We start from the raw sequence: 12,245 nt of genomic DNA, 5'->3' as shown, positions 1-12,245 counted from the left end.
GGAAATAGATATGCTTTTCTTCAAATCCATGTAATCCACCCCAAGTCCTTTCCGATCTTCATTATGCGCCTTTGATCTTTATATTTCTCAAATTCCTGCTTCGCCCTCCTTGAACTTTGCTTGCTGATTTCCAGGCTTTTGTTTTTACTCAGACCCACTGCCCTAGTTGCTATCTTTAGCAAACTACGATTACCTTAATTTCCTCAATCTGTATCCCTCCCTGGCCCCTACACAAATGCATCAGAGCACTACGGTACTCCTTCGGCCGTTGAGATAGACAGCTCCACGCCCTCAGGGAGCAGGTTAGGCCAATATCTCAATATGCCATCCAATGTGCTTCTTAAATTTTGGCTCCCAATATGAATCCCTCCGAGTCCTGGACCTCAAGATGCGAGATAAAGCAGTGGTCGCTCGATCTTCTTCCCACAATGTGAAAGATCTGTCCACACCTCTATGATGGTCTGTCACAAAGAAAATCTAGCACTCAACGACCAGGTCGCCCGGACAGGGAGGATCCAAATCTCAGCACAACAAAATGATGGTTGTAATCAAACTTCCATATGCCATAGCTCTTAAAGATGGAATCTCAGGCCAAGATAATCATTGCAAAAGTTCTTAATAGTAAGCATAGGTTCTAAAAATGGCATGCCAGCTCCTTTTTGTAATCAAATGCTTGTCAATTTCGTTCTAAATAATCATATTAGACACTTCCATATCTCCCCCTCAATAGACTAGACACTGCCACTTTCTTGTGAAAAGCAAAGAGTTTTCATATAGTTAGACTAACAACTCTAATCCAATAGGGATTCTTTTTTAGAATGTTCAGCCCTTGCTCGTAGCCTGACACACCTTGTCTCCGCTTACATTGACTAGCTAGTATCTACTGTCCTAATCATTAACTATGTCTATTGTGCACATCTTCATACACTTCATATCATGGACACATGCATCAGTCACACCAATCAAACCTGCAAATGAGACAATTTCTATCGTCAGATGTCATAAGTATATCAATGTATGTACAGCAACATCCATGCTTGTATTTCCTGGCATGGGAAATGCTTAGGAGCTTCCAAAAGCCATTTACGTTATGCCATGATTCCCATCTACATGAGTAACCTACAAAAAGGCACAGCAGCCGTTGGAAAAAGAGGCTTATCATGATAGCTGAAAAAATATTATTGGGTCAGATCCTTCATGAGCTGCAAACCACGTCAAACTTGGCTACTTCGCCCATCCAATAATGACATACAAATAATATACTAGTTAACTGAGAAGATCCCTGGCACTGATCTTAATGAGAAGCTCCTTCCTCACCGATTGTATAAGAAAAAAGAAAATAGCAAACCTGTGATGCAAGTAAGCAAGCAATTGTTCGTGGTTTGCAAGTCCAGTTTCGAACATAACAACAGCGTCTATATCATAACCACGCATCAGTAGACTTTCATATGCTGTGATTGTGCTTGAAATGCCACCAAGTTTCCCATCTCCAACAAGAAGGCCTGGCAGTCTCAGAGGCCTGCAAAATCACCTAGAACCAGGAAAACTTTTACATACCTTTGTAAGACTAGAACCAGGAAAACTTTGTTTAATGCTACCAAGAAATATCCCCATTGTTATCAGGCTTGCAAAGTAGATCATTGAAGACTTGAAAGAACTTCAAGCAAAACTGAATTTAGGACATTGAGCTCAAACCAAGCCACAAGTATATAAATATGCAAACAGGAATATCAACATCAATCTTTCCACTTTGGTACAACTTGCATCATCATTAGTCCTGTCAAGCATAGGGCACATAAATCCTATTCTTGTGAGTTCCTTTTTCAGGTCCTTTCCTTATCTGATTTCATTTACTTATGCTCCTTTTATCCCATATTTGGAGTGTACGTACTATTTAAATGAAGAGACATGCAAGATACTTGAGAATGACACTACTTTAATAAAGTGTTATTGTAATTCCAGAACAAGTTGCCTCGTTTCAAATTCCTTATAATTCAATGCTCATAGGATGGAAAGGTGTCTGATACAGGGATCTATTCCATATCAAGAATGCATGCTAGTCCTAACTCACATTGCATTGCAGCTTAAGAAGCACATGCATGCATGACACAAGCTTGCCACACAAATAAAGCCACAAAAGTAGAGCCTCTCGCAGTCTCAACTGCCAACAAAGCTTTAAAGGCACTCCGTCCAAAAAAGCAAGCACATGGATTACTCTCAAGGATTACACCCTAGAAAAGCAAGTGCATGCAACCTCTCCTTTGCCACAAAATCAGGACAAAGCAGCAAGCTGCCACATCGGCTCCCTTCCTTTACCAGAACAGCATCGAAGCTATAATATGCACAAGCCCAATACACGTCAGCATTAGCAACTTAAAAAAATATCGCCTAAGACTGGCTTACCTTCTGCACCTTATCTACTGCTAGCACAACTCGCAATTAGATTCTGCTTCTGTTCACAAGCTTCTACGAAGCTGGCTCACAAGCAACAGGAGGATCTGTTAGCAAAGCTGACTCTCTCATAACTGCTAGCTACCAATCACAAAATAAAATTCCATAAGCCTGACTCTTCAGTAAAGCAGCAATCCCAATATGCAGATCACAAGGAGCACATAAAAGCTCCAGTCATGCTGTGAATTTGCAGCAACAGACTAACTCAAATTCAACATTCACCTAATAAAACCAAAATACAAAATTCTAACCCTCAAGATGAACAAGAAGATGCACAGGAAGCAAGCAGACAATTCAAAGCAAGAAGAAAGGCAGTCTCTGTACCAAACAAAACACCCCTTGGAGGTTAGTGACAGCTAACCTAGGGGTACAAACACAATCCTCTATATATAAGCTACCTGCAAACACCAACAAGATTTTCAACACAAACACAGGGACACAATGGAGTAGGCAAGTGTGTCACCACCCAACCATAGATCCTCGAAGGATCAACCCCACATATAGATCAGGCAACCAAGATGTTAGAAATGACCCAACAGAGGGTACACGCAGCGGAAATAATGCCCAGGAGCTCACACAGTGTGCGGTGTGGGTGTGGAATCACAAACTTCTTTACTTATGTGCATTCGATAGGTGTGCAGACTCATCAATAGACAATGAACCAAACTAGATAGAGAAACCACCAAATAATATATTTCCGTCCACAACTATGGACACAATACAAGAGTGACAGATCCAGAGTCCCACCAATGGTGTGGTCCTCTGATCTTACCACAAAGTCCTTCTCCTATCTGCTGGCTATCTCTAGACTAGAGTCCGCGTGCTCCACCTCGAGCGTGAGTAGACTTTCCGTCTAGAATGATCTTCTCCACCTTGCTGTCTGGAAACCAGCCTAGGTGGGCAGCTTCCTGGCTAAGTCTGCAGCCCTGCTAGCACCTCTCTATCCTCCTGAATGTAGGTCCAGAGGGTGGCTACCTGCTGCTCCTTTCTGCTCTGGATCTGCTGCTGTAAATGATGTAGAAATGAGACCTGAATGGCCTCTTTATATAGGCCCCAAGGAGGGCTGATAAAAACCGACCAGCCTGGTACAGACTGGCCGACCAGACTGGCCGACCAGTCTGTGGCTGGTCCAGCCCTATAAGGCACACAAGCCAGGGCTTTCTGGCCCAAACTTCCAGGGCCCTTTGGCCCTCCTTTCAAGGCATATCTCCAGCCTATAAAAGGCCTGTTTCCTGCCCACTGAAAGCCACTTTTCCTGCTGCAGATCTGGGCCTGCACTCCCTACAATGTCTGTGCCTCTGTCTTCCCGGCCACGTGTCCTACGCCGTACGGGTTCCTTGTGCTGGCTACTGCTTCGCCTTTTGCTACTGCAGATCCATCCTAGCTCCAGGTACCCACCATCTCTATGATTCTTGCCCACATGGCATCCAATCAGATGCCCATGTGACAGACACTCAAACCCTAGGTTCACCCCCCCCATGCTCTCCTCATTTGGGGGCTTACAGATGGGGAGGTGACCTTTCCAACACCCCCTCTCACTGACACATCTCGGCCCAATGCCAACACGTCGATGAAAATGCTCCAGTAACTCCCTAGTCGTAGTCCTCTGGAACCTTTCGGTGTCGAAATCTTTTCCTAGCTTTTGATCCAGTGGCTCCTGCTCCACCAGGTCCGGTTCCGCTTCCGCACACCATCCTGGTACACAGGTCCATCTCTGGTAGCACCTCCTGGTACCACCTCCTTCAGTCACAGTCCCGCCTCTGAACTCGAACAATCCAGCTGTCACGATCTTCCAGTCGTCCCCCTCATAATAAGTGAACAACCTGGAGTCTTCCAGGCAGCATGCTCTGAGGGTCTGTTTCAACCCGTCCTTCCTTTGGCAAGGTCTGCAACCAATGAATATTTCCAGATAACCTGGACCATGAACTCTCGCTGAGTTCTCAAGCAGGTACTCTTCTGGCTTCAGTACTCTTTGTCCACCACCTTCTAGCAACCTGCGTCCGAGATTTGAAGAAGCACCAATTCCCCTTCTGCCTTCGAAGAAGGCCAATTCCTTCCAATTTCTTATCACTTGAGACAAATGAAGAGCAGAATCTCCCCACAGCATGCTATAAAGACTCAAATGCAGAATATCAAATACATACCAGACTGTTGTACTGCCTGAATGTTCGCTCTGAAAGCAAACCCTGTACCTCAATGAGGCACCCGCCAAGATCTTGTGTAATCCTGTACTGTCCCCTTCTGAAGTCCAGCATCCATCGGACCATGAGACCCCAGGGCTTTCCATGGAATCCACCCTCGTGTCAGTGTCAACAGCTACACACCTGGAAGGTACCAAGCGCTCTGTACTGTCCTTCACCTTCACAAAGGCATCTGACTCCTCGTCGACCCACATCTCTATGTCAGACATCCTTACTGTGACTTCTAGATCAACATACCTGACCTCGGTAACACTCGGTGATGTCACCAGGAACAATTCTTCGATTACCACATTAGTTTTGGCCTTTCCCTCTGAATCTGAGTCAGACTCCTGTTTGTTTTTCAGATCCGCCTTTTTCTCTCTGCAGTCCTTTGCAAAATGTCCGGGCGTATCACAATAGAAACACTTCTTCTTGTGCTTCCTCTTCGAAGTCCCCTCGTCGTCATAGTCATCTTTATTGGACTTGCCATCGTTAGACTTGCCCTTTCCTTTACCAGCGGAATCCTTCACCAGCATCGCCTTGTCATCTTTGTCCTCGTTGTAGAGCTTCTGCCGAGCTTCCTCCTGCAACAGTAATGGACACAACTCCTCAAATGTCAGAGGTTTGGTCCTCTGTCCTACTGTCACAGCCGTAACAAAGCTCTTGAAACTCCGAGGCAATCTCCTCAGTACCATCAAGGCCAGATGGCATGAGTCTGTCTTCTGACCAATTGCTGCCAGCTGATCCCGCACCACCTTGACCTTCGTCAAATGGCTATGTACCGTATCGCCTTCTTCCATATCAAGATTGTAGAGTTGATGCTGAAGAAGCACGATCCAGGAGGTATTACCTGTCTCGTACAGATCCTTCAGGGTGGCCCACGCCTCTACTGACGTCTCGGCCAGTTGGATATGCGGAAGAACAGAGTCCGCCGTAGTCCCTATGATTATTGCCAGGGCATGGGCATCTCTTTCTTCCCAAGCTTCAAGCTCCTCTCTGTCTACTGCCATGAGTACCTTCCCTTTACTGTCCACCAAGTCTTCCGGCTTCAACTCCTCTCCCGTGGTCATCTTCCACAACTTCCGAGCCACTAAATGACTCCGGATCTTCACTTTCCAGATCCGGTAATTAGTCCCGTCCAGGTTCCCAGACTCTCCAAAGTTAGGGATAGTGAAAATGAAAACTGGAGGAGGAGGAAGGGATAGCAGGGGCTGAAGAGGCTGTAGATGGCGACATCTCTGCTGTATATACCACACAGCAAAGTCAACCAAACTCAAATTCAGTTAACCAGAACTCTAAACGCACCTGACTGAACCTGAGTCACCCTCCTTCTCGCAAGGGCACAATCCTCCAGTCGTGGAAGTCGATTCCCTAGAGCTTCTGAATCACGGTCGTCCTTCAGCAAGGTCCCTGCCTTCAGGCTCCCACACCTGTGAGCCTCCTACTTGTGCTCTGATACCATGTTAGAAATGACCCAACAGAGGGTACACGCAGCGGAAATAATGCCCGGGAGCTCACACAGTGTGCGGTATGGGTGTGGAATCACAAACTTCTTTACTTATGTGCATTCAATAGGTGTGCAGACTCATCAATAGACAATGAACCAAACTAGATAGAGAAACCACCAAATAATATATTTCCGTCCACAACTATGGACACAATACAAGAGTGACAGATCCAGAGTCCCACCAATGGTGTGGTCCTCTGATCTTACCACAAAGTCCTCCTCCTATCTGCTGGCTATCTCTAGACTAGAGTCCGCGTGCTCCACCTCGAGCGTGAGTAGACTTTCCGTCTAGAATGATCTTCTCCACCTTGCTGTCTGGAAACCAGCCTAGGTGGGCAGCTTCCTGGCTAAGTCTGCAGCCCTGCTAGCACCTCTCTATCCTCCTGAATGTAGGTCCAGAGGGTGGCTACCTGCTGCTCCTTTCTGCTCTGGATCTGCTGCTGCAAATGATGTAGAAATGAGACCTGAATGGCCTCTTTATATAGGCCCCAAGGGGGGCTGATAAAAACCGACCAGCCTGGTACAGACTGGCCGACCAGTCAGTGGCTGGTCCAGCCCTATAAGGCACACAAGCCAGGGCTTTCTGGCCCAAACTTCCAGGGCCCTTTGGCCCTCCTTTCAAGGCATATCTCCAGCCTATAAAAGGCCTGTTTCCTGCCCACTGAAAGCCACTTTTCCTGCTGCAGATCTGGGCCTGCACTCCCTGCAATGTCTGTGCCTCTGCCACGCCCTCTTCCCGGCCACGTGTCCTGCGCCGTACGGGTTCCTTGTGCTGGCTACTGCTTCGCCTTTTGCTACTGCAGATCCATCCTAGCTCCAGGTACCCACCATCTCTATGATTCTTGCCCACATGGCATCCAATCAGATGCCCATGTGACAGACACTCAAACCCTAGGTTCACCCCCCCCATGCTCTCCTCATTTGGGGGCTTACAGATGGGGAGGTGACCTTTCCAACACAAGACCAGTGAACTCCCAAGTAAGACTACGCGTCCCATACCACACAGTTCCATCTCCGCACACATAAGCTTCATCCTAGCTGTGTATTCACACTATATAGGCATAGAGTGTCCCAGTGTCAAGATGTCAAGAGCTGAAGTATGTAACCTGTGTAAACCAGAAACGTAGACACAACAGTAAACTGAATCCACAAACAGTAAATAAAACAGGAAAATAGAACAGCAAAGGAACTTTCAAAATATACTCACTTTAGGTCACCACAAAAGTGTCAGGACTGCTTCACGGTGAAGCAACAAACATTCAGGGATCAGTGATCTTTTCTAACACACCCTCTCAATGACCCAATGTGGGAACAATCCCTAGATGTCAAATGAGATGCTCCATTTGCTCACGAGAAAGAGCCCTGGTGAATATATAGGCAGCATTTTTTATAGGGCAGTAAGTCACCTCAATCAAGTCATCCAATAATAAACTCTTTGAAGAAGTGGTAGTGAACCTCAATGTGCTTCCCCCAAACATGAAACCCTGGGTTCAACTCTGATTGTCGCAGTAGATCTCCACTGCTGAAAAAGTACAGCATCAATTGCGAGTTGAAGGAGGTCCTGATGTCGAGTTGGTAGAAGACAATAGTCAAGCTTCAAATTTCGAAATTAGGGTTTGCTGTAGAGGGAGGCGATTCAGCGACCAAATAGTCCGGTTGTGGGCAGAAATATGTCGCCAACAATGGCACGATCAACCAGTTGGGGCTTGAGCTGTTGATAGAGGCGAGGTTTTCTTGTACAAGAGGGGCTGGCTAAGGGAATTTGCTGTACAACAAGGCCTCTGTTCGCAGGCTGAGATGGCGAGGTGAAGAGATCTAGCAGGCTGTGCAGAGATTGGCGTCAGGCTGTCACTCTTCAGGGCGATGGAACGCATCCATGGCTGAGCAGAGGCTGGCGAACAGATAGAAGGCTGAGGGCATGCAAACAGAGATCGGCAAGCTTGACGTGGGCTTGGCATGGGCTGGCAAGCAGAAAACGGCAAGGGAGGGGCAGAATCGGCCTGATAGACTGTACGGAACAGCAGGCGCGACTTTCAAGAAGAGGGCGCAACTTACGAGACGCCAAAAACCGATTTGCGAAGGCTGCAATAACTCCTAGGCCTTGCTTTTCCCAAAAATTAAAGGTTGGGTTACTTGGACGCAAGGGTAATCTTGGGTTGGGCCTTAGATTTAGGGCTGGTTGCCCTTTTTAGGCCCTCTAGGTACCCTTTTGTAGGGTGGTGCTTGGTGCCAAAGGGTGTGCCTATTCTAAGGGGTGTGACCCTTGGAATAGGTGTACCTTTTCATGAAGGGGGATAACCCTGTTTTAAAGAGGGGTGTCCCCACATGAAAATATGTGTCCTTTTTTCCATGATGGGGTGTGTCCCTTGGGCAAGGAATCAAAAACTCTTCATCAAAAGGTGTGTATGATGGTGGAAAAGGTGCGTCCCTTGGTTTTGGGACAGCCCAAGCACATCAAAAGACACGATTTTTTTCGTTTCCATTCACATCAACTCGTGATGTGAGGGAGATGGAGAGGCCACTAATGACTTTAGGTGGGGTTGGCGCTAACAAATTTTACGCTCATTCTCTTCATCTCTTCCATGCACAACGTGCGTGGATATCCTTCTAGCGGAAAAAGATGTATCAGATAGGCGCTAGAAGGTGGGGGGCATTTCCTACAGGCAGGAGCGAAATTTTCTCTGATACCACTGGAAGAAATCCTAGATTTACTATATTTAGAAATGTGCTAAGGAACAAAAAAGGAGACTAAAATAGCAGAGAACAAGGAATATTTGTATTGCTTGAATGTCTGTAGTGTGTCATCCATACAGTTGGGCCTCTCTTATATAGAGAGTGAAGAGTCACACATGAAAAGGTGTGTACTCCAAAGTGTATGTGCATGAAGAGGTGTGTACCCCTTGTGAAGGGTGTGACCCTTGATGAGAGGGTACATTACAATGATAGTGTCTCTTCCATAGAATGTCTCTTGTGAAGGGTTGAGCCTCATAGGAAGTGTCCCATCGAAAGGGCATACCCTTCCACAAGTGTCCATTCATCAAACCATCCATAAGTCTAAGGTAAAGAGAAAGGAATACGTCACAGATCGTGACAGTATGCATCCATAGAGTCACCTTCATTCATGCTGACTTCCTGCAATTGCCTTCTTAAATATGCAACACGTGCCTCATTGCGAATCTGATAAAGAGAAGCCAATTTGTCCCAAGCATCCTTTGCTGTCCTGCATGACTGGATGTGTGGAATAATGATTTTCTTGCATGATAAAGCAATACGGGAATGTGCATTTGCATCTCTTGCATCCCATCTAGTTTGTTCTTGAGTTGGAGGAGCAGCAACAAGGGTGCTAGAGGATAAAGCATCAGGAGGAGTCCCCTTTGCAGAGGGACCAGCATTAGGGGCAGCCATTGCAGCATTGGCTGGTCTCAGATCCATCGCAGACACAATGTTCCAAAAATGTCTTGCAACAAGAATATTTTTCATGAGATAAGACCACATCGGATAGTTGGTGCCATCCAACTTATCATCTTCACGAAGAATGCCAAATAAATCATGATTGTTGCCAGCCATTGCAAATAGGACAAGTAAAAAATGCACTGACAAAGTGACCCAAAAGATAGCCTCAAGGCTTGCAATTGCAAAAAAATAGGACTTGTTGTCAAAATCTGGAAAAGCCCCAAATGTTGTCAAAATCTAGAAAAGCCCGAAATTAAGCTGTAATTTGCAAATGTGATCAAATGGGCTGCAATTTCTTGCCAATTTCACTGCAAATCTGAAAGTATCATGTAATCTGCCTGCAAAATCGTAGCCCAAATGCAAAAGCCCCAAATGTCAACAAAAATTGCAGGTCTACTATAACGTCTGCTCCCAAAATTGAAGCCAAACAATGGCTGATGCACAACTTAGCCTGCAAATGAACTCTGCCTGCAAATGACGGACACCGGGCTTCTTCAGCTTGCAAAAAATCCTGCAAGTACAAAGTAGTATGGAATCCGTACAGTGTATGGATGACCGTACGGAAATGTACGGACGTCAAAGTATGGAATGTACAGAATTTACGGACGTCGAAGTATGGAATGTACGGAATTTACGGACGCCGAAGTACAGAAATCTGATGCAGTACAAAATCTGACGCACTACGGAAATTCGTACGACTGTACGGACAAGCTGACATGCAAGTGTATGGACGGAGACATGCATTGTACGGAAATCCGTACCGTTGTACGGACTGTAGGTCGCGTCGGAGCTGTGCGGAACGTCCGGAGCTGAAGCTTGACGATGGAACAAAAATGCGGGAGCTGGAGCTGGAGCTGGAAGCAGGAAGCTAGGAGTAGGGAGCAGGTCCGGGAAGGAAGTGCTCTGATACCACTTTAGTCTCACGGAAGCAAAAGGATGCAAAGAGTGGAGCAAGGAGTGGAAGCCGTCACATCAACTTGAATGAAAATGAAAGTACAAAGTACAATAAAAGAGAACCCTAGGACCTAGTGTCCTAGTGGTACCACTAGTACTAGGTGTCATAAGACACTAAAAGTACTAGTTGACCTAAGTTCCAATAACTAAAGCTACAAGGCACATACCAGGGCTCAGAGGGCATCAATACGACCGGGAGAAGATGGCTTACATATCTCACAAACACTCGTCATGACATTGCATTCTTAGTGGGACTACTGTCAGAAAAGTCATCTCCCCATCTGGAAGCCCCCACATGAGGAGAGCGTGGGGGATGATGTGTACTTAGGGTTAGGGCTGCCACATGGACAGCATATTGGCTTACATGTGGGCAGCATACAAGCAAGAAAAAGAAGGAACATGGGGCTGCTAGATGGGCAGCACATGGGCTGCTACATGGGCAGCACTTAGGCTGCCATGTGGGCAGCACAAATAGAGAAGTACTTGGCAAGAAAGAGCTCCTCTAGAGGGCAGGTTTGATGCGGGACTGCTGCAAGACTGTCTGGAACAAGAGGGAGCAGAATTGCACACGTATCTCAGCAGTAGGGATGATGTCAGCAGTGTGGAACTGCCATGCAGGCATCTGGAGCAATATGGCGAGATTTGCTGTAGAACAGGTGCTCTGGATCAGGTCAAGATCAGCCAGGACAGTGCGGATTGGAGGCACGTACTGTACAAACTGCTGTCAGTGGGTGTATGGACCTGCAGCAAAGGTTCCAGGGGCAGGAAGAGGCCTGACAGATGGCAGGGTTGCTGGTAGGTAGGCGCCTCGGTGTGGCAGCTGTATGGCCTGCAACAGCCCCTGATTTGGGGCAGAGAATGGCCTGGCCACTGGCTGCTTGCCACGTGGCCAGGCTCTCACATAGATGGCTGGTTGGGTTTGTCAAAGCCAACCAAGCAGGTCGGTTGGGGCAGACCAGCCAGTTGGCTAGTAGGGGCTGACTGGGTCGGCCATTTTGAGGCTGTTGAGGAGCACACAGGCTTAGGGATCTAGAAGTGCCACAGAGGTAGTAGGACAACACCTTTTGGTAAGAACAGAGGACCACGATTTGGTGGACTCTGGGCTCCTTTTGTATTGTGTCCTTCTGGACAGAAATATATATTGTTGGTTCTATATCTCTGTTGGAGCATTGTCTATTTACTGGCTTGCACACGTCTGTTGAGTGTCTATTTACTGGCTTGCACACGTCTTTGAGTAAACGAAGTAAAGAGGTTTTGGATTCCGGAGTGAAACACTTTTATGTGAAAACCTGGGCTATTCAATGTCTTCTGCTGCGGGTACCCTCTGTCTGGTTATTTCTAACAGCTACTTTGCCAGCTCTCATCAAAACCCCTAGAGAATCATTGGCAAGCTTGCTTGTGTGTGTTAGAATACTTGAAGGGTACCCTGGGTTACGAGATCACGTACTGCACAGGGGTTGACTTCTTTGGGTATTGTGGTTTGGATTGGGCCAGCGTTAAGGACCAGTGACAGTCTATGACTACTGCTTTCTACTATGGCTAGGAGTCATTTCCCGGCTTAGTAAGTAGCAACCCAGGGTCGGAGTCCAGGTTGTGTTTCACGAGACACGTAGATACCCAGAACCCGATATTCCTCACGAGTGTGATGTCCATCTTTGGAGAGACTTTTACCCCTCAGCTTCAGCATCTCCAGGGTACTC

General features: G+C 46.8%; 1 protein-coding gene across 1 annotated transcript in view; it reads right to left on the bottom strand.

The window, feature by feature from the left end:
- Positions 1-12,245, bottom strand: part of BIO1 (adenosylmethionine-8-amino-7-oxononanoate transaminase) — a 146,055-nt gene that overhangs the window by 127,540 nt on the left and 6,270 nt on the right. The window contains exon 2 of the mRNA XM_087386250.1: positions 1,349-1,519. Coding sequence (XP_087242376.1) covers positions 1,349-1,519 — 171 coding nt within the window. The remainder of the gene's footprint in view (positions 1-1,348; positions 1,520-12,245) is intronic.

The sequence above is a fragment of the Dipteris shenzhenensis genome, chromosome 15 (genome assembly GCF_047967505.1).
Source record: "Dipteris shenzhenensis isolate YYH24624 ecotype China chromosome 15, Dip_SZ_1.0, whole genome shotgun sequence".
Lineage (NCBI taxonomy): Eukaryota > Viridiplantae > Streptophyta > Polypodiopsida > Gleicheniales > Dipteridaceae > Dipteris > Dipteris shenzhenensis.
The sequence above is the reverse complement of the archived record's forward strand: the minus strand, read 5'-3'. Positions and strand labels throughout refer to the sequence as shown.